We start from the raw sequence: 23882 nt of genomic DNA on the forward strand, positions 1-23882 counted from the left end.
TTCTCTTTAATTATGGTTGGCTTTGTAGAAAGTCTAGTGTTTTTAGAATTAAAAAATATAAAAAGTATAAAGAAGAAAATTTTAGAATAACCCAAAACACTCATACTATTTTCATCTAGAATTAACTGATATAAATGTGTGACATATTTTTTTAAAAGCCTCTTTTCTAATGCAATTTAAAAAATATTATACAAGTTATTTTTTGGATAACTGGTGAGATGAGAGGTTTTTTTTTTTTTTTAAACACTACTTAAACATTCACTTATATTGTCAAATTATTTCTAAGAAAAAAGGAAAACTTTATTTTTATTTTCTTTTTCTACCCTCTTTACCTCTCTTCCTTCTTTCTTTCATTCCTTGCAAAGTTTCAAATCTTCAGAAGTTTTATGTGTCAAGGTCAATCATTTTACCCTATCTAGACCTACATTTTCTCATCTATAAAAGGGGATAATGACACTTCCCCTGCACTCTCCAGAGCGGTGTTAGAAGGGTCTTATGGGTCAGTGTGTGTGAAAGTACATAACAGAACATCCAAAATTAACAGTTTTTGTTTGAAAAAGGTTTTTCAAATTAGAAGAGCCCTTTGTAGGAGGATTGGTTTCTAATTAACATATCTGACTGATGATGTTTCCCACTCACCCCCCAGAAATAGGGTGTGTGTGTGTGTGTGCGTGTGTGTGTATATATATATATATATATTCATGGAGATCAGTGGGAAACATTGCAATCCTTGCCTTAAGCAAAACATATCAAGATTATGTGTTCAAGCTAAATTTTGAAAAAATGCAAAAGAACTTCCAGAGAATATTCTAGTCTTTTCTCTTTTATGCCTCACTTAAATTCTGTTCCTTTAAAAGTGTGACATTTTATTTTGACTCAGTAGTTGTTTCTTTCTTGGTTGTAACTAGCTGTCTCTTTTGAATCCCAGCACAAACCTGTTACATAGTGCCATGATTATAGACGAGACACCTTTGACCAGAAGGTGTTTAGCCCAGTCCTTGGCCCAGCAGTTTTTCGGATGTTTCATATCCAGAATGTCTTGGTAAGTAATTTCAAAATTTACAACTACTGAGAAAGAGAACTGAGAAAAAGAAAAGAAAAAGAGAAGGAATTTACAACTACTGAAAAAGAATTGAGGTTTTGTTTTTATTCTTTCCTGCAGTGTAAGTTGACTTTTGTGCTAATGACAGCAGTTCATTTTAGACACTATTCTGTACATATTTAAAGAAAAATAATGAGTATAAATTTTCTCTTGCTGCTTTTAAGACTCTCTCCTTATCTTTAATCTTGGGTAATATAACTATGATGTGCCGTGGTGTGTGCTTCCTTGGGTCCAACTTCTTTGGGACTCTCTGAGCTTCCTGGACTTGCATGTCTAGTTCCTTTGCCAGATTGGGGAAGTTCTTCATTATGTTTTCAAGTAAGTTTTCAGTTTCTTGCTCTTCCTCTTCTCCTTCTGGCACCCCTATGATTCGGATGTGGGAATGTTTAAAGTTGTCCCAGAGGTTCCTCAGCCTCTCTTCATTTTTTTGAATTCCTGTTTCTTCATTCTGTTCCAGTTGAAAGTTTATGTCTTCCTTCTCTTCCAAATTGTTGATTTGAGTCCTGGTTTCCTTCCTGTCACTGTTGGTTCCCTGTACATTTTCCTTTATTTCACTTGGCATAGCCTTTACTTCTTCCTCTATTTTGCAACCATACTCAATCATTTCTGTGAGCATCCTGATTACCAGTGTTTTGAACTGTTCATCTGATAGGTTGGCTCTCTCCTCGTGGCTTAGTTCTTTTTTTGGAGCTTTGATCTGTTCTTTCATTTGGGCCATATGTTTTTGTCTTGGCACACCTATTACGTAGTAAGGGGGGTGGAGCCTTAGGTATTCACCAGGGCAGGGCAACCCACTTTGCTATGTTGTGGCGCTGTATGTAGGGGAGGGGTCAGAGAGGGAACAATGCCACTTACTCCGGTCTTAGCCTGCTTTCAGTCACTTCCCCTTCCATCCATAAGCAGATTAAGCCCTTCTGGTGCTGATTCCCAGGTGGGTGGTTTTGTGTGTACGTTCTAGGACCCTGTGGGTCTCTCCAATGGACTCTCCTGTGAGGCTGGGAGTTCCTTCCACCACTGCAGTACCCACAGGTTTCTACAGCCAGAGGTTTGAGGCTTTATTTCCCCACATTGGAACCCGGGGTTGTGCAGTCTGTCTTGCTCCCCAGTTGTTCCTCCCGGTTTATCTGCACTCGTATGTGGGACTGCCCAGTCCGCCAGCTGCCTCCTTGTCAAGAGTCCTCTCCGCCCCGGCTGCCTGTCTCCACCCCTCTTACCAGTCTGGATGAATGTTTCTTCTTTAACTCCTTGGTTGTCGGACTTCCATACAGTTCAATTTTCTGGCAGTTCTGGTTGTTTTTTGTTTTTAAACTGGTTGTTGTCCTTCTTTTGGTTGTGAGAGGAGGCAAAGTGTGTTTACCTACACCTCCATCTTGGCTAGAATTTGGCAGCAAAATTTCTTAAGAAACTGAATGAATACGGTAGATCAGAAGACTTGAATGTACAGAAAACTATAGTTAGAATTCCAATGTCAGTGCTCAGTCAGTTGGTAATGTTCAAGGTAGTGTTTGAGGCAAAATAATTGTCCTCTACAATAGAGATAATGAGATAGGGATTTTCCTGCTAGTGCCTAGCTTTGTACTAATTTACTGGTACAAAGAGGTAACAGATAAGAACACTTTTTATTTTCTTTTTGATTAACTTGAGATGAACTTGAAGAAACATAGGAAACACTGTTAAGATTATATCTGTAACTGTGACCGTTCTGTGCTATAAATAGTATATAAATAGGGTCCCCCCCCCCATTGGAGAAGAGAGGGCAGAGGGTAAAGCCTCTAGATTTATACCTTTCTTTTAAAAAAATTTTTTTTTATTGTTGTCCATAGATTTGTAACTTTCTTAAAATTACATAGTGTCACTAAAGAATAGTACCTGGCCCTGGCTGGTGTGGCTCAGTGGATTGAGCACCAGCCTGCAGACTGAAAATTTGCCAGTCTGATTCCCGGTCAGGGCATGTTGCCTGGATTGCAGGCCAGGTCCCCGGTTGGGGGCGTGAGAAAGGCAACCAATCACTGTTTCTCTCGCACATCATTTTTCCCTGTCTTTCTCCCTCCTTTCCCCTCTCTAAAAATAAATAAATAAAATCTTTAATGAAAGAAAAAAAGAATAGTGCCTGGAACATGGTAGGGGAAATGTTTGAATGAACAAATAAATGAATGGATAAAGATACGCATGAAGAAATAGATGATGATGTCGATTGCCTTTCTCTTGAGAAACTGAGAAAATTAATTAAGTAATTTGATATCAGGTCTTGGATACCCACTGATAATTATGCATGGGGTTGGTAATAATGGAGTGTGCACTTTAAGAAGTCAGCAGTACAGTCCTGGCCACAGGCACGCGTGTTTCCGAGACAGTGCGGACATAGGCGTGCGAGAGGGAAGCCACACTGCCGGAGCAGAGCGCGCACAGGCGCGTGGCACTGAAGTGAGACCGTGCGGCAGTCCTGCAGCTAAAGGTGACGCCAGATGTGAAGAGGGTACAAGGCACTGACAAGCAGAATTTGGCTGGAAGAAGTGGGAAAACCAAATAATTTGTTACTAACTTTCATTTTCTTTAGGACGCAGAGAAGTATGCACTACACCTGTTACCTCAGTCTTAGCTGAAGAATTTTCATGATTAGTAGTTCTTTTTTTTACTTCTTGCTTAGGTCTGATGAGTGGGTACTGAAGGGAATTTCAGGCTATATTTATGGACTTTGGATGAAAAAAACTTTTGGTGTTAATGAATACCGCCACTGGATTAAAGAGGTAAAACTAACTCGATCCATTATCCACTTCGAAGTCACTAAGACATGTTAGTGTTCTCCTGATTTCCAAGTTGCGTGTCCTTCGATTTTAATAATTGTAAAATACTTACTGTCATTCAAAGTCTCTTAATTTTTTCCCGGTAAACTGAGCATCACTGTGCTGAGAAAGACTAATGGTCTATTTTTTCAGTTTCCATTGTCAGTGTTGGCCTCTAAAAACTTTTTCGCTGAGGAAGAGAATATTTCCTTAATCATCAAGTTAGTCAGTATTCCCGCTTCTCGTTTTTAATACGTTTCTCTGCTTCCTAAATTTGTTTAGACTTAGAGCCCAGGTTCCAGAGTCGGATTGCTCTGCAGTCCGCCTCATACATTTATAAGCTTGGTTACTCTGGTTAATCTTTCCAAGTCTCATCCGTGTATGGAGAGTGGTGTTACTATCTGCCCCATGGATGGGGATTATGAGACATCATAACCTGTAATACGCACGGCGCCGTATGCATAGTAAGAGCTCACTGTGTGCTGGCCAGCTTTGCGTTGCACATGTGTTCCTGTCATTCTTAGTCTTTTTCCTGTTACTCAAAGATTTGGCCCAGAAGAAAAAAAATCAACTGTATTTTGCCTAGCCCATTCTATTCATGTACATATACACTTTAATCATATCATGCTTATTTAGCTTCTTTCTTCCCAGTTGGAAAAATTTTAGCCTTTAATGTCCTTATTAAATAGACCCTTCCACCTTCCCCCTTTTCTCATTTTATTTATCTGCATCATCCAAACCTGAATTTAAGTAACCCAGAGGTAATTGTAAAGGATTTCAAGCATTTAGAACTGTGAAAGAATTGCTGCATCTAGAACTGAATAGTTCACTCTCCATTTCAAAAACTGTTAGTGAAGGAAAATGACATACAGCACTTACAGTGTTTGTAACAGTTGGGCACTGTTACAAACATTTTATAAATGCTCACTGTCTCAATCTTCCTAACTACTCAGTTGTTATCCCCATTTTACAGATGAGGAAACAGGCACAGAGGGGTTAAGTTATTTGACCAAAGTTACACAGCTAGTAAGTAGTAGAGCCAGGATTTAGACCCGGCTTTTAACCACTTCACCATGGTTTTTACCACTTCTCTGTTCTGCTTGTATATTGTTTAAACTAGTCATGAATTTCAAGCATGGTTGTGCTGTCTCTCTCTCTTCTTAAACTTTGATGGATGTCATATTGGAGAATACTGGAGGAATTTTAAAATGTTGATTCCTGTTCTGGCTGGTGTGGCTTAGTGAATTGAGCGCCGGCCTGAGAACCAGGGGGTTCAATTCCCAGTCAGGCTGCATGGCTGGGTTGCAGGCCAGGTCCCCAGTAAGGGGTGCGCAAGAGGCAACCACACATTAATGTTTCTCTCCCTCTCTTTCTCTCTCCCTTCCCCTCTCTAAAAAATAAATAAAATCTTTTTAAAAATTGTTGACATTTGACATAATTTTATCCTCATTTCTTTTTACTTGCCTAAATTCTCCATCAAAGCAAAACTACAGAGAAGGCAGAAATAAACTTGGAAAACCAATTAGAGAGGTTGGGAAGGTCCTTTAGGAAGAATTGCCAGGAACCCTGAAGTCCCAAAGTGGACGAGGCTGTTTAGGCTCTGTCATTCAGCCAGCGGTGCAGTATGCTTTGTTTATAAGAATGTGAACTACTCTCCAAATACATGTCACTTATTTTAATAAATTTACATTCTTATACCAGGAAATGAGAAACTGCAGTTCAATTTGAAGTGTATATGTAAAAAAATTTTCAGTGACACCTGTTTTTATATATTCTTTAGGAGCTGGACAAAATAGTGGCATATGAACTGAAAACTGGCGGAGTTCTACTACATCCCATATTTGGTGGAGGAAAAGAGAAGGATAAGTATGTCCGTTGTTCAAAGATGATACTGTAAACCTTGTTTTATGGGATCGTTCTTGGAGGATCCTTTGTATGGTGTTGCGGCCCACACAGAGCAAAGGGACAGCAGTAACGGTAGATAATAATACTGGGGCCACAAACACTGGCAATCTCATTATTCCTTTCATTACTGTTTTTATTGCACGCGATGGCTGTAAATGGATTTCAGCATTTAAAAAAGGCTTAAAATACAATGCTTTTTTTTTCCATGTTAATTTTTTAATACTACTATATTATACTCCTGTCATAAAAGATTTAAAGTAATGGAAACACTGATAATTATTTTAAGTCTAAGTCAGTAATTTCAGTATCAGGACACCCTGCCTGTACCTATTGATTTGACTCTTCATGTATCTAGATACTTACTTACCCTTTCCTTTTCTCCGTTCGTTCCCCTCTCTCACCTTTCTTCCTTTCTTTCTCTTGCTCTTTTTCTGTTGTGTAGCAAGTCACTGCAAGGGAGACAGCCACACACGATAAAATAGTGGTGCTAGCAGGGATTCTGTTGTCTTTGGGTTCATGGATTCCTGCCGGGAATGCGGATTAAATTGGATGGGAATTTTTTAATATTTTCACGACGCATAAAGTGAAATTTTACGTTTTCTTTGTTTATGTAGACAACAGACAATGCTGTGACTTTGCCAACCGTAGACGTGGATATTTTCATTATATATCCATGAGTTGTTAGCAGGTATCTTGAGATATTCTTTGCACTCATCACTACCTCATATTTACTACAGTAGGCCAATGCTAGATCTCACTGTTTAATGCGTTGATAAATTAACACATATAATGGTATATCGTAACTTTTTTATATCTTGATAACTGCGTTTTATTTTTTTTTAAGATTTCATTATTTATTTATTTTTAGAGAGGGGAAGAGAGAGAGAAGGAGAGGGAGATATTAAAACATCAATGTGTGGTTGCCTCTTGTGCGCCCCCTACTGGGTACCTGGCCCACAACCCAGGCATGTGTCCTGACTGGGAATGGACCCTTTGTTTCACTGGCCGGTGCTCAGTCCCCTGGGCCACACCAGCCAGGGCTGATAACTGCATTTTGTATCATTGACTTTCTTTGTAATCCTGTAAATTTTATTTTGTGCATTTTAAACTGTTTTCTCACATGGGGCTGATAGAATTAACCAGACTGCCTAAGCGTCTAAAGCACAACAAAGGTTAAGAAACTTGAAATTGTATAAATAGTAGCCTTTTTTGTTAGGGTCATTGAGACAAGGTTAAGTTAGTGGAAAGGCATAGGATTTGAAGTTAGAAAAGCTTGGAGATTTTGCCATTATTAATTTTTGTGATCTAAGAAAATTGCTTATCTTTTCAGAGAGTGTGCATGTGTTATAATGTATAAGAGACAGTGGTGGTCCATGACCCATTTTGAGCAGGTTGGTTGTGAGGATTGTTGAGATAAGACTTCATGCACACTGTGTGTGGTACACGCTCACTCAGGAAGCATTCGTTCCTTTCACTTCCTTCCCTTGGCTGCCTGCTGTATGGCAGTTTCCCGGAATATAATTAGAGCTTTCCTACTGTGCGAAAACATTTACACAGGGTGCTCTTACCGTAGTTCTTCCCATTTATTTAGTTCTTGTTGTATGTTTAATTGTTAAAATTTATATACATATAAAAGTAGCACATGAGTAATGCTCATTTGAGGAAATTAAAAACTGAACAGTTTAGAAGCATGTGGAGTAAAACGTAAAAGATCCCTTTTAGCTCTGTTTTCCCGCCCCTCACTCCCACCAAAACCTCTCCTTGGGGATAACCATGATTATAAATTTGGCATATTGTCTTTCAGTATATAGACCTGTTTTATTGCCTTTATTTATATGTATATGACATTTATAAAATGTAATTCAGTCACATGCATATTACTGTGTCCTTTTTAAAAAATTATATATTTTGGCAAATATACATTAATTTAGTTTTGTTCCACGTTTGTTCCATTATACCTTGGAATTTATTTAACCTTTTCCATATTGCTGTGCATTGCTAAAGCTCATAAGCTTATACAGCTTATAAGCTTGGACGTAATAATGAAATATGAAAGTAATTATTTAAATATCAAATTGATAAATATTTTAAATTTCAATATGCTGTGTTTTTAAGGAAGTATAATGACTACTCTTATACATTGATTTTGAGAGTATAATATGGTACAGTGATTTTAAAGGGTAATTTTTGGTACCAACAAAATGGGTAAATTTTAGATTCAGCAGTTCTGGGTGTGTTATGTAGAAATTCTGCTTCTAAGTGTTTGTTGTGCAGAAATACTTTCACATAGGTAAAAAGGTAGTCACTACAGCATTATTTAAAATAGTGAACAATTGTAGACATCTTAAATGTTCATATACATCATAAATATTTTCTGCTAGACTTGACCTTTCTTTTAATTTACTGATGATCTCTTTTCATGTCAGAATTTAAAATTTTTTGCATAGTCAGTCTGGTCTTTATGTCCTCCAGATTTTATTTTATTTTATTTTTTGGAAGATTTTTTTCTACCCCAAAATTATGGAAAGAATTTTTTTCCTTTATTTTATAATTGTTTTTGTTTTACATATGTAGTTGTTTTTGGTTTTGTGTGTGTGTGTGTGTATGTTTCCTAGTCTTTGTTGCTCTCATAGTAAGAAAATTGCTTAAGGTATTCTGATGAGGTTTTTGATTTATTGCCTTGATGTGGCCATGAAATTTACTGTTTACTTACTATTCAAGTTTGTTAAGTGAGTCTGTTTATTTGTTCAGTCCAGCATCCCATCTACACTTTTCAATAAAGCATCCGCATACGCTGTCCTGGGAATACTACACTATGTTTCAGTGTAAAGCTCACCTTGTGATGAGATTGATTGAAAATAGAATCAGTATGGAATTTATGCTACAAGTAAGTATTAAAGTCAAGAACTTAACGCTTGTAAAGAAGGTCTGTTCTGCATATGTGTAATCTGAATACTAGTCGGTAAACGGGGTCAGAGCGTCTGGGTTTGTGTAAGGTGGAGTTCTGTTAGTCATTAGCTGTGGGTCCCCTTAGCCCTGTGTTTTTTGTTCGTGTTTCCTCAGACACAGATGCGTGTCAGTGTTTGACCCATTTAGCATAGGAGTATTATGAAGATAAAATTAGAATGGGAGGCTGAAGGTAAAACCTGTCTATACATATTTGTGTTTGGCATTATTTAGAATATTAAGGATGAAGTGCCATTTAGAAATGTTTTTCTTGGGAAAAGCAAAACTATCTAAAAGATGCTTATTTTTGCTATGGCTGAATTCTGCCATATATTTTAAGCAAGTTCTGGTTCAGGTAGCTGAGCTATAAAAGTCAAGGTAGAAGAAGCCAGATGTATTATAAATGTTCAGCTGTTTCTTTTCCATTAATGACATTCTCGGAGGTAAGCAAAAAATAACTTTAGTAATCTTTTTTAGTTTGCTCTAAAATTAAGTTTCTTTAATTCTTCTGTCCTTCACCTTGCCCTTAGAGTAAAGAACAGAAATACTGGGTGGCCCATCAAGAGCCAGTTAGTTTTTGTGGGTGGCGTAAATCCTATCGAGTGTTCCCCACTTCTGAAATAAACAGGGTTTCGTTTTATGTAAAGCTCACAGCATAATAAGTTATAGACATTATATATTATTCTTATTACAGTTCTTAAAAACTATTGAGTGTTTGACTGGGTTATTATTAAAATTCAATTATATTTAGAGAAAGAATGGTTATTTTGGCTGTTTAATTCTTTTCATGCTTCTTCTGTTGATAATCTTTAACTAGAACAGTCTATATAGTAAGATGTGCAATTATTGTCTTCTGTAATTGACTAGAATAAAGTTATATTGCAAAGCTGTTTAGAAGAGAATTGAAAGCAAAGTGTATTGCGTTACTAAATGATACAAAGTTACTAAATGGCACTTTTATTCTTATAGGTTTTCAACAAACTGCTAAGTTTGGCCAGTACTGCTTCCTCTCAGAAGTTCCAGTCACATATGTGGAGTCAAATGTTGGTTTCCACGTCTGGGTTTTTGAAATCCATCTCAAATGTCTCTGGCAAAGACATTCAGCCTTTAATAAAGCAGTGGGTGTATCCTTTTAAATAGCAGTTCAACAAAGCGGGAAGGGAATAAGGTTATGTGTGTAAGCGGGAGGAGGAAGAAGAGGGATTTGGGGGATGAAAGGAGGTAAGAACTATTTATATTTCAGAATAATGGTAAAAATGACCAGGAGCTGTACATCATTTCCTGTAAAGTGCTTACTAGTGACTGTGCTCACGCGCACACACGCAAACACCTGCACTGTTTATAAAATTTGGCATAGTTCGAAGTAGTAGTTCTTAGTTTTAGTACAGAAGTGGCAGAGGAGGTAACTAATTCATCAGGACTGGCCTGAGGGGTCTTTTGTAAGACGCAGTGGTCTGGTGACTTGTAGGTTAGCAGTTGGCACATCCTGAGTGGTATCTTGGAAATTTTTAGTTTGTACGTTTTCTCATTTCGTTATATTAATAACCCAGTTGAGTGGTTTTACTTCTTTCAAAACACAAATTTCCCAATGTTTCAGAAATTCGTTTTAAATCTGGGGAAACATTTTTCACAAGAATTTTGAATACTTTGCCATCTGCTTTACAATGAAAGATGCTTTCCGAGCTTTGAACTAATGGGAATGCATTTGAAAATTATTACTACCACAATGAATAATTTGTTTAGTATACATTCATTTCAGTATGCAAAAATTCCTTTACAATTCTTCAGAGACCAGAGTGGAGTGGTAAAATTTTATGGAAGTTTTGCATTTAATAGAAAACGAAATGTCTTAGAGTTGGAAATAAAACAAGATTATACATCTCTTGGAACTCAGAAATATGTGGTAAGCTTTTTTCCAAAATGGCCTTTTGCATTGCCTTCTCCCCTGTTACAAAGTAGGAAGGGCTTATGGGTGGCAGATCTGGTTAGAAGTTTCATAATGAGATTTTGTTTGCAAAGAACAAAATTGAGCCAATACCAAGTGTTAGTGAAGGGAAGACGGGTTACAGGTGGTTTCAGGGGGTACAGATTTCCAGTTCTCCCCTCCTTTGGCACCAATTGCCTTTCTCCAGTTACACATCTTGTATACTAGTATTTTATATCTTGATATATGCACCTACACACGTAAGAATATGTATTGGTATTCTTTTAGCACTATGAACGTTGTTTCTTTTTAAAGGGACCACTTAAAGTGACAGTGCAGGAGTTAGATGGATCCTTCAATCATACATTGCAAATTGAAGAAAACAGCCTTAAACATGATATACCCTGCCACTCCAAAAGCAGAAGGTAGGCACTGAATCATAATTATAAATTAAAGCTTATAGTTAATTATGGGTTTCACAGATTAAAATGCCAAAATAAAAATCCTAATGTATACTTAATTTTTTAAAAAGATGTTATTTGTTTATTTTTAGAGAGAGGAGAAGGGGAGAAGAAAGAGAGGGAGAGAAATATCAATGTGTGGTTGCCTCTCACGCTCCCCCCAACTGGGGGCCTGGCCCACAACCCAAGCATGTGCCCTGACTGGGAATCAAACCAGCGACCCTTTGTTTCGTAGGCCGGCACCCAGTCCACTGAGCCACACCAGCCAGGGCTTGTATACCTAATGTTTTAGGTAGAGAATATGTTATCTAGTATCTTTTCCTCCCCACTTTACTTCAATTTAATATTAGCAAACATTCTTTGCTTTCCGCCGGCAACATTTTTATCCTTAAAATTAAATAAATTTTCAATAGGTTAGAGAATCCTTATTTTGTAGTAGTATGGGGAGGTGGAATGGAAGTCAGAGTTTTTGGAGCCTGGGAAAATTCAAGGCAAATTGCTTCCTTTCGTTCTTACTAGTCTCATTGGTTTAATACCTACAGGAAATACTGGGGAAATGATCACTGAATATAAAGGAAGGAGCTGACTACATGCGTCTTGAAAAGCCCTGCACCTTCTACACTGTGTGTTCCCTGCCCCTGTGTCCTCAGGCCCTTACACATGTCCTTACGGTCATTCAAAGGCACAGTGCCATTTTACTTAGGAAATGTGCAGCAGTTCATCCTTTATTTAATACATTTCCCTTTACCATAACTTTTTAAAACTCAGGCACGTACTCTGAACGGTGAAAGATGAGACACACTGTTGTGCTTTGCTGGAGTCCTGTGTGGGAACATCAGAATTTCAGGAGTAGAAGTCTGCACTCGGGACGCACTAGAGGGTCTCGGGTGTGCGAATGTCAGTGGATTTTGATGGCCTTCGTGGAGCTTGATTCTGAGATCTCCCTGTAATTATTCTTTTCTCTGAAAATTCTTCCTTAGTTTAGAGTGAAATTCCGCTTTTTATCCTTTCCACCTTTGACGTTGGGAACATCTGATTGCTGCCCTCCTTGTAGCATTTTCTCAGTTTCGTTTTTTTCTCTGTGATAACAATATGTCACTTGGGTATTCTTAGGTGTGAGAAACACAGGAAGACTGTTCTGTGTTCTTACTCATCCTCACCCAAGTTGTAGGGGTGTTGTCCAGTAGGTTTTATGATTCAAGAGTTGTTTGCATGATTCCAGTTGCTTTGTTTTAGCTTATCTTAAATCTTACACATATTACTGGTACATATTGATTAGTACTGTTAAGATGTCTATGGCTGACCACTTCATTTCATACAGGACACCACCTGCACAGAGAGCGCATGTGCAGAATTATTCATGTCTCATTTCAGGCCTGCTGATACATTTTTTTTTAATACAATTTTTTTTTTGTTTTTTATTGATAGCTCTCATTTTTTCTACATAAAACTGTAATACCAGTTCTTAGGAATATGGTTAGAACTGACATTTAGTTATATACTTCTTTTTGTTAAACTTGTATCAGAAAGACATTTCAATATCAATTACTTCATTCCTTCAGTTTCAAAATAGATTTTGTTACTAAATTCCATTACATTGACTATTTCTTCTTCCTTAGGGTATCTTTCAGTGTTGTGTGAAATCCTTAACTTGAACTTTTTTATCTCCTTTTAGAAGTGGAAATGTCACAATTTTAAATTTACTTGTTCTTAAATGTTAGGAATAAGAAGAAAAAAATCCCATTGATGAATGGAGAAGAAGTCGATATGGATCTTTCTGCAATGGAGTGAGTTTGTTACTTAAGTTTGAGGACATACTATTTTCTGCATTCTCATCTGTCTCGATGTGTGCCTCTTAAAGAACATAGATGTCCTGAAATCAGTGCTTTACAAAGGCAATGTAACCTTATGCTAAAAACAAGTCTTACGTAAAGTCATACACAGTGGAATACTACTCAGCCATAGAAAAGATAAAATATTGCCATTTGTAACAAAATGGGTGGATCTTTAGAGTATCATGCGAAGTGAAATAAGTCAGGTAGAAAAGGACAAGAATCATGATTTCATTCATATGTGGGATATAAAACACAAAAAGTAACAAATTACCAAACAAACGAGCTCATGGGCACAGATGGCAATATGGTGGTTACCAGAGCCGAAGGAGGGTGGGGAGAGGATGAAGACGGTGTGGGAGGTCAAACATAGGGCAACAGGAGGAGACTGGACTCGAGGTGGTGCGCACACAGGTACTGTATGATAAAGCCGTACACCTGAAGCTTACGCAGTGTTATTAACCAGCATTACCCCATTAAAATAAGTAGTCAGAGAGGGAAGAGTGATTCTGTCCTGGCCCTGGAGGACTGACAAGGAACCACGGGGTGGTTTGGAAGTGGGCACAGAACGGACTGTGGCAGCTTCCCTGCGCCTCTGGTCCCTAGACCGGTGCAGTTCACACTGTAACACACATGTCAGTCACTGCCCGCGGCCTCTTAGAATGCAGGTTCTGATCCAGCACTGCACTGGGGCTCCTGATAGTTCGCGTTCTTGACAAGCTCGCAGGTGATGCTTCGTGCTCTTTGTCTTTGGACAGGGCTTCAGGGTACTTTAAAGGCCCCTATGCTTGCAAAACACCATGTAAATACCATTATTTAAAAATTTTACTCATAAAATACTATTTATTGACAGTTTCATTTTTAAATATGTAGCTCAAACTTTTTGTCCATATTGTACCTGTATATTTTTTATAAAACAGCTGCAATTATTTACTAATTTCATTGCCAAATATCATTGCTGTTTATATACCTTTTAAGAAGATATTTTATTTATTTATTTTTAGAGTAGGAAGGGAGAAAGAGAGGGAGAGAAACATCAATGTGTGGTTGTCTCTCACACGCCCCCTGCTGGGGACCTGGCCCACAACCCAGGCGTGTGCCCTGACTGGGAATTGAACCAGTGACCCTTTGGTTCGCAGGCCAATACTCAATCCACTGAGCCACACTAGCCAGAGCTATATACCATTTTAATAATTTTTCCATATCATGTGACTTGGCTGTAGTAAGCACCCAGTGGTATTTGATGAATTGAATTAACATTTCAGACAGTGTTCCTTTGATGAAAGTGTTGATATAGACTGTATATTTTTTTTTAATGTGCTTGTTACTTTGATAAGTTATGTGCATAAATTTGTGATATGCCTCCGAACTGTGATTTTAGAACTTGCTATTTGAAAAAGGTAATCATACGTCTAGCATTATAAAATGAAGTATTAAAATCAGTTAAACAAATTAATTTAGTAAAATAATTCACTTCTTAGATTGCTTTCCAATAAGGGGTGGCACTTAAAGCCTTAGTTTCTTAGCCACAGGAAGTGAAATGAAGAGACTTGGTCTCGTTCCCCTTTTCACATCGTGTAGTCACAAATCAAAGTCCCAAATTAATAATTTCAGATGGAACTTTTTTGTTGTTATCCTTGGAGATCTTTTCAGCAAGATTGATTTAGATACATTGTGATGAAGTTGAAATACATTAAACATATGCCGCGGTTGTCAGTGTAATTAAAAAAAAAAAACGAATACATAAAACCCCAGGCAGTCTTGAATACTACATGAGGAAGAGAAACTGGTTAGTGAGTGCGCTTTGTTTTTATTGTAGGCACATGTAAAATTAAAAAACTGAAATCGCTACAGTGGAAAATTGTGTTTTCTTTCAGCGCTGACTCCCCTTTGCTGTGGATCCGGATAGACCCCGATATGTCGGTACTGAGGAAAGTGGAATTTGAGCAAGCCGACTTCATGTGGCAGTACCAGCTCCGCTACGAGAGGGATGTTGTAGCTCAGCAGGAGTCCATCTCGGCCTTGGAGAAGTTCCCCACTCCAGCCTCCCGGCTGGCGCTGACTGACATCCTAGAGCAAGAGCAGTGTTTCTACCGAGTAAGGATGGCAGCTTGCTTCTGCCTTGCGAAGGTGAGGTTGCGTACAGGCAAAGACCAAAACTCTGACATAGAATTAAAATTTACCATAGTCTTTGATTTTACTCGGTAGCTGGTCCCTTAAAAGCTTTGTCAAAAGCTTTTTATAAAGACTGATTTGAAAGAAAGACATTGGACCTGAAAATAGGTAATTATTAAAATTTTATAGTTGTCAAACTGAAAGTCAGATTTTAAAACCAAAGAGAATTTTTCACCATTGTATTGACTTGCCAACTACATTATTAAGCAAAGAATGTATTTGGTAAGAAAGTCCTTGTTTGACATTAAAGTACATGAAATTAGTTCCTCTTAAGTGTCCCAAAGTGGTGCTTGTTTTGTGTTGGTTTGGGCTTAGTAATACATAATTTAAAATGATAGGTTCTATAATTTAACATGCTAGGAAAGTTAATTTATTAAGAAAACTAAATATTTTCTTTAGATCCAAAAAAACCCCCGAAGGTAGAACAAATGAAAACCAGAAAACGCAGACAAAAATTTGGCCACAAATACTGGGTTCCAGGTATTTAAAAAACATCTCGATAATAGGTTCATTTCCATTTAGTGACTCTCTCGCCTTCCTCACTGCTGAATTCATTCGTCCAACATTTCACCAGATTATAATGGTTTGGATTTGTTGTATCTTTAATGGTCACTAGTGAGTAGTTGGATTCCTACACTCAACTTAAGTTTATGAAGGAAAAGATTATTTTCTTGGTAATCATTGGCTGAGAATACAATAGCATTGCTTTTATAAAGATCTTTGTGATTCTTGCATGCTACATTCTTAGCAGATCCATAAAACTAAGTTATTTAAAGTTAATTATAATCTTATTTTTAGACATGATTTTTGTATGCACTAAAAGTATCAATAGCAAGATTCATTTTTTTTTTTAATTAAAAAATATTCTTACAGACTTACATCGTAGTGCGGTACTTGGTTTGTTTTTCAGCTAGGGTAGATTTTCAAACCTTTAAAATCCATGGTGATGTTTCTAGCTGATAAATTTAAAATTTTAGAATTACATCTGCCTAAGTGGACAAGTACAAACTTATTTAGAATATATGCCTTTTGCAAATATGTTTTCTTAAAACATAAAGAATACTCCGATTTAGAAATTAACTTGTAGAAATAATTGTAAGTGTACATAAGAATTTGGGAGGGTGAATTTGTGTATAATCTCAGAAATGGTAATGGAAGGCTAAAGTCTAGTACACTTAATGAGAATGGAGTTGTTGAACACTAACCCATTTGCATTACTGACTTTTACAAAGTGGCTTTGTTTATTTAAAAATGCGTTTGCTGTGGTGACAGAAATTACTTTGTTACCTGATTATTCGCAGATTGCAAATTCAATGGTGAGCACGTGGACGGGGCCGCCAGCCATGAAGTCACTCTTCACTAGAATGTTCTGTTGTAAAACTTGTCCGAATATTGTGAAAACAAACAACTTCATGAGCTTTCAGAGTTATTTTCTACAGAAGGTACAAGCTTACTTTCCAAATTTCTTACGGTTGTTTTCTGCCACTATGTGTATATCTCAGTTTAACCTGGAGACTATTCAAATAATAGATGTGTTTTGCCGTGTTATTTTTTTGTTTTTAAAATGTTTTTCCAGATTGCTCGTTGATTTTATGAGCGGTAGGAGAGGCACTCCCTCTCCGCGTTAACACTAGAGTAGAGAGCAATGGATACTGCGAATTCGGGTTGGTTACGTGGGGGGTGGAGGCGCGGGTCAGTCCTCCTGGTGGCAGTCCGTTTAGAGTGTGGGCAGCATTTCTGAGCCAGGGAAAGCGGCACACAGCTCTAGCTTTAGGCCCAGCTCCGCTGCTCACCAGCAGTTTGCACGGAGACAAGTTTCTTAACCCTCTTAGCCTCCGTTTACTCAATTACAAAGTTTATCTTTTTCAGAGTTAGCACCGAGCATGTGAAGTGTTTTAGGGTATATTTACCACATAGTAAGTTTTCTATAAGTGGTAACGTAGAAAGTGGAGGTGTGACGGGGTCACTGGGTTAGGAAGGGAAGTGAGTGTGGCAGGGTGGCCAGCATTTGGGCGGTGTGCAAGTCACTTGTAACATTTTGGAGTGATTTATTAATAATAGTGAAAGCAGAGATGAGAGGAACTAGAGTGGAATAGAAGGAAGAGTGAAGTTGAAGTAGAAAAACCAATGAAGCCTGCTTTCTGGTTTGGGGGTGAAGAGTATGAGAAAGGAGACATGCTGAGGATAAAGCAGGGCTGAGAAAAGGACATTTTGGGTTTGTTTTGTTTGGGATAGAGGGAGGAAAAACCTGAGGCACGTTTGGCACAGGGAAAGGAACCATTGGAGAGGGAGAGAGGAAATAGTCCATGGGAGCTGATAAATATAAAAAAGATGGCATGGATCCTGAAAGTGGTGGTAGTGTGTGGGACATAGTTGGGAGGTACATTTAAGAAAAGTAAGAACCTGCCATTTTCTGAGCCAGGCTTCCACCTCCTTAGAAAAGTTGCCTGTGAAAATTCAGGAAGAAGAAAGTTAAGCTGGCCTTCAGATAATGTTCCACTTCTCCTGGATGGTCCAGGAGAGTCACTGTGTTCTCAGACTTGTGGGCAGCCTCCAGCCACAGAGTCAGTCAGTCCTGAAAGGTTGCAAGAAATGGTTGTGAGACTGTGAGGCTTCTGCTTAGTAAGCAGCCAGGTAAAGTCACCCTTCTGAGTAGGTAGTAGAGTGAGAGTTGAATAATGGTTTCTCTGATGTTAAAACCCATACCTATACAAAACCCAGAACCGGATTTGTATAATTTACATGGCATGCATTTCCTCTGACAACTGAAAGACAGAGGCGCACGGGCGACAGGGTGCACCCAGTTACACAGCTCCCCCCTTGGTCTCCTACTCAGCTCCTCTGTTAGTGTTTGGCGACACGTTCTTAGTGGGAGGGGTGGGAGGTAGCAGGTGAGCTCCCTCCCGATACCTGTGTCAGCTCTGGAGCCCCCTTTTCGTGCATGTACTGAGTTCAGTGGTTGTAGTAAAGGCAGAGTTGAGTTACATGTTTGTTTTTTTTCCTGTAGACCATGCCAGTTGCAATGGCTCTGTTGAGAGATGTTCACAACCTTTGTCCCAAAGAAGTCCTAACATTTATTTTAGACTTAATCAAGTACAATGACAACAGAAAAAATAAGGTAAGATACCTTAATGAATATTATAAAACTACCCAGTGTTATTTTGTTTTTAAAGAAATATTTAGACTGTGAAATCATTGTTGAGTCCATAGTACTTGAAGTTTCTAGAGTTAGAAACATGTAAAGGTGATTTATTGTCATAAGCACTGCATGAAAACCAAGGTTAGCTGGTTTTCACGTGTTTCTTGTACCTGTTGTGCTGTGGAGATATTAGGGCATCAGATTTAGGGGTGCCAGCTGAAACTTGTTTTGGTGAAGTCCGACAAACCAGTTCTATTTTTACTTCTCTTTTTTTATTTACCAAGTGACACCCAGAAAACAATTCCCTCTTGGGATAATTTTTTATTGATGAATTTGACATTTTCTTAAACCATTACATATGTTTATGCATTTATTTAGCAAATAGCTAATGGGTGCCATGCTTCAGGTTATTTCACCTTATTTGTTATCAGTCTAGCTTGTCCAAGTAGGGTTATAGTATCTGTGAGAATTGGATGTGGTCTCAGGGGTAAACGTTAAATCATTTGGTTTGATTTACCCACAGCCCCGCCTCCTTTTTAATGTCTGAGTTCATTCTGTGATCCAAACATTTAGGTCAGAAACTGGTTGAATAAATGAGCTTTTGCTCTGCTGGCCAAGTAGTCAGCAGAGGTAGCATTGGAACTATAAACATACTTTAAGAAAACAACCTGTGATGGTTTGCTCCACAATGTGCACTTGTGGAATAGTTTCTGTGTGTTCGCTGTTATGTGCCTTACTTTTTTCCTGCTCAGTATCTGAACGCAGGGCTCTGTAGGGACTCTGTTGCCATGTGTGTCCATGTGAGGTTCTGCCTCCACAATGAAGTCAAAAGGGGTGGGTGTTCCTCTTCTGTCCCTGGCAGTTTATGTTGCTGGTAGAAGCAACTCACTTGCTCCATGTTCAAATTACCAGGCTACAGTATCTGATTTCCTTAGTTTAAATCAAGCCACACCTAGAGTGCCTTTCAATAAATTGCTTCTCTGGGAATTGACTGGGGTATGAGTTTAGGAATTAATTTTTTTTATAGTTTCCTTCTCCATTTTCTCTGTTTTGCTATGAACTCCTATTATTCCTATGTTATGCCTTCTACACCATCCCTCCAATTTCCTTACGCTTTCCTTCCTATTTTTTTGTTTCTTTTTGCCCAAAATTTCAGGAGTTTTTAAGATATTTTATATTTCAATTTAATTTTGATTCTCGGGATATATCTTTCTTTAAGATGTTTTGTTATTGGAAGGCATCTCATTGGTTATTTCTCAGACAACATGATAATTTTGGATTTCCCCCCCCTGCCAGTTTTCCTTGCACTCTATTTCCTTCAAGCTGATTTTTCCCTTTGTTTGTTCTGGCCTTTTTTACGTTGATCCCTGTTAAAAATGCCTGGTGGTCTTTGGGTTGTATGTTTGTATGTGAGAGTAGAGCGCTGAATAGCTGATTTGGAGCTCGGTGTTACAAGCAGGATTTATGAGCTGTGGTCTTCCTTTAGAGGAACCTGGCTAGGTTCCTATAAGAGTACTTTTCATGGAGTATTTGTTGAGTAAACTAATATATGAGGTTTGCCCCCCCAAAATTGAGCCATTGTTTATATAACAAGAATGGTTTGTTCGACATCATTGTAACCTGGCAGCCAAGGAGAGTAGGCTGGAGTGCACAAGCATGAACAGTGACAACTTCCCTCTACTAGTTGGTGGGATGGTAGACACTGTTGAGTGAGCATGTGTACTGTGTGGTGGTCACATTCAAAATGGGAGAGTAGAGCAACAAATCTGCATAAAATTTTGCATTAAGCTTAAACATATCTCCATAGAAACTATTCAGATGATTCAGAATGCTTTTGGGGATGATGCAGTGAGTGCAACACAAATAGAAGTGTGGCGCAAATGCTTCAAGTGTGGCGCAAAAGAAGTGTGGCGAAAGTGTTGAAAGTGATCTGCGTTCTGGAAGACCTGCAACAGGCAGAACATCCGAGAATGTGGAACGTGTACAGGCTGCAGTCAGCAAAGATCAGCGACTGACAGTGAGAGAAGCAGAAGCTGATCTGGGGGTTCCCAAACTACTGTGTCCCAGTTGACGCAGGATCTTGGCATGAAACATAATGACAAAACTCGCTCACAGCTTCTTCCGCCAGAGCAGAAGGAACATCGTGCTGCAGTTGCTGATGACTTGATTCAAACCACTACCAGTGAACCAGATTTCCTCAAGAAGGTCATAACCAGAGATGAATCATGGGTCTAGGTCTGTGGTCCAGAAACTAAGGCCCAGTCATCCCAATGGAAGTTGCCTGGTTCTCCACACCTGAAGAAAGTGTGGCAAAGTCACAGCAAGATCAAGACCATAAAGGTGTTGTCCATCATGAGTACACCCCTCAAGGCCAAACAATTAATAAGGCGTACCATCCTCAGTGTTCTTCATCTGCTGAGAGATGCAGTACCGCGAAATTGGCCTCCACTATGGGCAACCGGTGATTGGCAGCTGCATCAGGACAGTGCACCCAATCATGCATCTCGTCTCGTGCAGAGTTTTTTGGCAAAACATGAAATCACTCAAGTGACTCAGTTGCCCTACAGCCCAGATTTGGGGCCCTGCAACTTCTGGCTTTTCCCAAAACTAAAATCACCTTTGGAAGGGGAGAGATTCAGACCATCAACAAGATTCAGGAAAATACTACAGGTTAGCGGATGGTGATGGGGAGAGCTGTGTGAAACCAAGGTGCCTACTTTGAAGGGGACTGAGGCATCATTGTCCTATGTACAATGTTTCTTGTATCTTCTTCAATAAAAGTCTCTTTTTCATATTATGTGGCCAGATACTTTCTGGACAACTTTGTATTTCTGTTTCATGAATCTTTCACTATTTCCCTTTTGTGTGACTCTACATATAAAGGACCAAGTTGTATACTTACCAATTTATGCTTTGAGATAAACTATGCTCTTAGATTATAAATATTTCATTTTATTACTTTTGAACAGCAGTATGAATTTTGTTATCCTCATATAACTTTTTCCCTTAGTTTTCAGATAACTATTATCGTGCAGAAATGATTGATGCTCTTGCCAACTCGGTTACGCCTGCAGTCAGCGTGAATAACGAGGTTCGAACTTTGGATAACTTAAATCCGGATGTGCGGCTCATTCTCGAAGAAATCACCAGGTTTTTGAACATGGAAAAACTGCTTCCAAGTTATAGACACACCATCACTGTCAGGTGTGATGATTCTTTACACTTCCTTTAAAGTTATTTTTATAATTGTAAGAGAAATTTATTCCCATTATAAAAAACTGGGAAATACAGTAAAGTTAAAGGAGAAAATTAAAACGCTATGATTCTGTCATCCACAAATTATTACTATACTCTCTGGAGAATGGCCTTCTAATTTTCTTTCTCTTGCAAAATAAAAATTTTTAATTAGTGGACATATATTGATATATAGTTTTTGTATTCTGTTTATATCATAACCTCACATCATCAGAAAGTGTTTGAAAGCATTATTTTTGATGTCTGCATAACATTTTATCTCATTGGATATAGTATAAGCATCCTTTATTAGACACTTTTAAGATGACTTTTTGCTTTTCTCAGCTTCTTTGCATGTGATTATCAAAAAGTTCTATCTCTTTAAGAGTTTGCTAAAAATAAAAAAGTTCATTCACTGTTTCAAACATTATGACAGTTTAACCTTCCACATTTATTATTTACTAAACTTTGTAACTCAAACTTTTGGAGAAAATGCTAAGTATAATGATACCTGAAATTGAATTTCCAAATTTTAAAATTTGTTTTCCTTTAATAGCATTTAGATACTTTTAATTTTTATGATCATTGCAAAAATTTAATGATAAGGATTAAAAGTTGGATTCAAATCAGATCAATTTTTCAGTTCACTGTTACAGGTTAATTTCTAATGCCTAACAAACAAGTTTGATTCAAAATACTTTTAATAAAACTATTTCACTCTAAGTACTATTTTCCTAGTTGCTTGAGAGCCATACGAGTGCTTCAGAAGAACGGACACGTGCCCAGTGATCCAGCTCTTTTTAAATCTTATGCAGAATATGGCCACTTTGTGGACATTAGGATAGCGGCTTTGGAAGCAGTGGTTGACTATACTAAAGGTACTGCTTGAGAAGTATATGTTTACATCATTTTAGAAAGAAATGTTTACTATTTAAAGCCAGTCTTAGTTATTGGGGTTTTCTTATTACGTACCATAGAGATATTTTAATTTTAAAATCTTGACCCACTCATTTTTGTTTAACGTAGAATTCTTATAAGAATTAATAAGTGAGGGAAAAGAAAAAAATTAATAAATAGATATCTTTGATCTGTCCAAGAAGTCAGTATATCATGCTTCCAGCTTTAATTATGTGTTATTTTAAGAAATAGAAAACACGTTTTTGTGAAATTTCTAACTACATAGGAGGGATTCAGGAAAGCACCCTGCTCCCGTCACAGATTTGCACCTGTGAAGGTGGAGCGAGCGGCGCAAACTGGGGCTTCAGCAGCGCAGTTAGGCAAGGCTCTACAAAGTTGAAAAGAAAGAGCCAAAAATAAGAGAAAACTTCATAGGCAAAAACATTTTCAGAAATACAGAGGAGAAATTTAAAGAGATGAAAAGGTAATAAAAGCAGAAAGAAGTCATGAAGAATGGAACTGGTGGAAGAAAAGCAATAACCCAAAGAGTAATAGAATACTTTGATAAGGTATAAATGGAACTGACCTAGGCTAGAGTCTGATGAAATTTAAAATTTTAAAGTTAAGGAAAAAATAGTGTAAGTTCCCAGTTATTTTACAAGATAAGAAAATAATGCAGCCCCTGACTTCTTCAGAATATGAAGAGTTCAAAAGAGTTGAAAAGGCCACAGAGAGCGAACATCATAATGTCCAGGGCACTGAATAAAAATAAATTAATTAATTAGAAATAAATAAACAGGGCAATTATGATTTTAAGAAGCTCTACTTTGCCAAGTTGTTTTGTCGCGCACGTAGCCTTGAAGGCTAGAAGCCTTCATTTTAAATAATAAAGTTCCCAAAGATAATTTTCAGCTGGTCTGGAAATGAATCAAAATAATAGCTAAGATCAAAGTGTGGAATGCAAAACATAGTGATCAACAACTATGCCTGTAAAATAAAGAGCTAAGCTTAAATATTTGTTCACATGGTTGTAAAATTTAATGCAGATTTCAAAATAATTCTTAAAAAGGTGAAGGGATCAAGCAAAGAAAATACCTCACAGACACAGAAACAGTACGGTGATTAGAGAGAAAGGGGGTGGGGGAGGTAGAAGAGGGTAAGGGGGGTAAATGGTGATGGAAGGAGACGTGACTTGGGGCGGTGACCACACAGTACAGAGTACAGATGGTGTGTTGTAGAATTGTGCTGCTGAAACCTATATGATTTCCTTAAGCAGCGTCTCCAATAAATTGTATTAAAACCTCTGGGGAAGAAAGTAATTTGCAAATGTGAGAAATATGTAAACTAACCTACATCTAAAATTCCAGACCATAGCACAAAAACATGAGGAGAGTAAAGAAGTTGAAGTACCCTGAACTTCTCATGTGACTGTGAAAAGAAAGGAAGGGGGAGGGAAGTTCTTTAGTAGATACCGGTTAATTTTT

The 23882-nt window shown here is 37.9% G+C and overlaps 1 protein-coding gene across 3 annotated transcripts in view; it reads left to right on the forward strand.

Annotated features, from left to right (window-relative positions):
• The window catches only part of TAF2 (TATA-box binding protein associated factor 2), a 59605-nt gene that overhangs the window by 14504 nt on the left and 21219 nt on the right, over nucleotides 1–23882 (forward strand). For all 3 annotated transcript variants that reach the window (XM_045181490.3, XM_024572152.4, XM_045181492.3), the window contains 13 exons: nucleotides 929–1042; nucleotides 3750–3849; nucleotides 5666–5751; nucleotides 8542–8677; nucleotides 9706–9860; nucleotides 10525–10639; nucleotides 10976–11085; nucleotides 12843–12908; nucleotides 14831–15083; nucleotides 16430–16570; nucleotides 18136–18246; nucleotides 21278–21471; nucleotides 22240–22379. In XM_045181490.3, coding sequence (XP_045037425.1) covers nucleotides 929–1042; nucleotides 3750–3849; nucleotides 5666–5751; nucleotides 8542–8677; nucleotides 9706–9860; nucleotides 10525–10639; nucleotides 10976–11085; nucleotides 12843–12908; nucleotides 14831–15083; nucleotides 16430–16570; nucleotides 18136–18246; nucleotides 21278–21471; nucleotides 22240–22379 — 1721 coding nt within the window. The remainder of the gene's footprint in view (nucleotides 1–928; nucleotides 1043–3749; nucleotides 3850–5665; nucleotides 5752–8541; nucleotides 8678–9705; nucleotides 9861–10524; nucleotides 10640–10975; nucleotides 11086–12842; nucleotides 12909–14830; nucleotides 15084–16429; nucleotides 16571–18135; nucleotides 18247–21277; nucleotides 21472–22239; nucleotides 22380–23882) is intronic.

The sequence above is a fragment of the Desmodus rotundus genome, chromosome 8, assembly GCF_022682495.2.
Source record: "Desmodus rotundus isolate HL8 chromosome 8, HLdesRot8A.1, whole genome shotgun sequence".
In the NCBI taxonomy this organism is placed as follows: domain Eukaryota; kingdom Metazoa; phylum Chordata; class Mammalia; order Chiroptera; family Phyllostomidae; genus Desmodus; species Desmodus rotundus.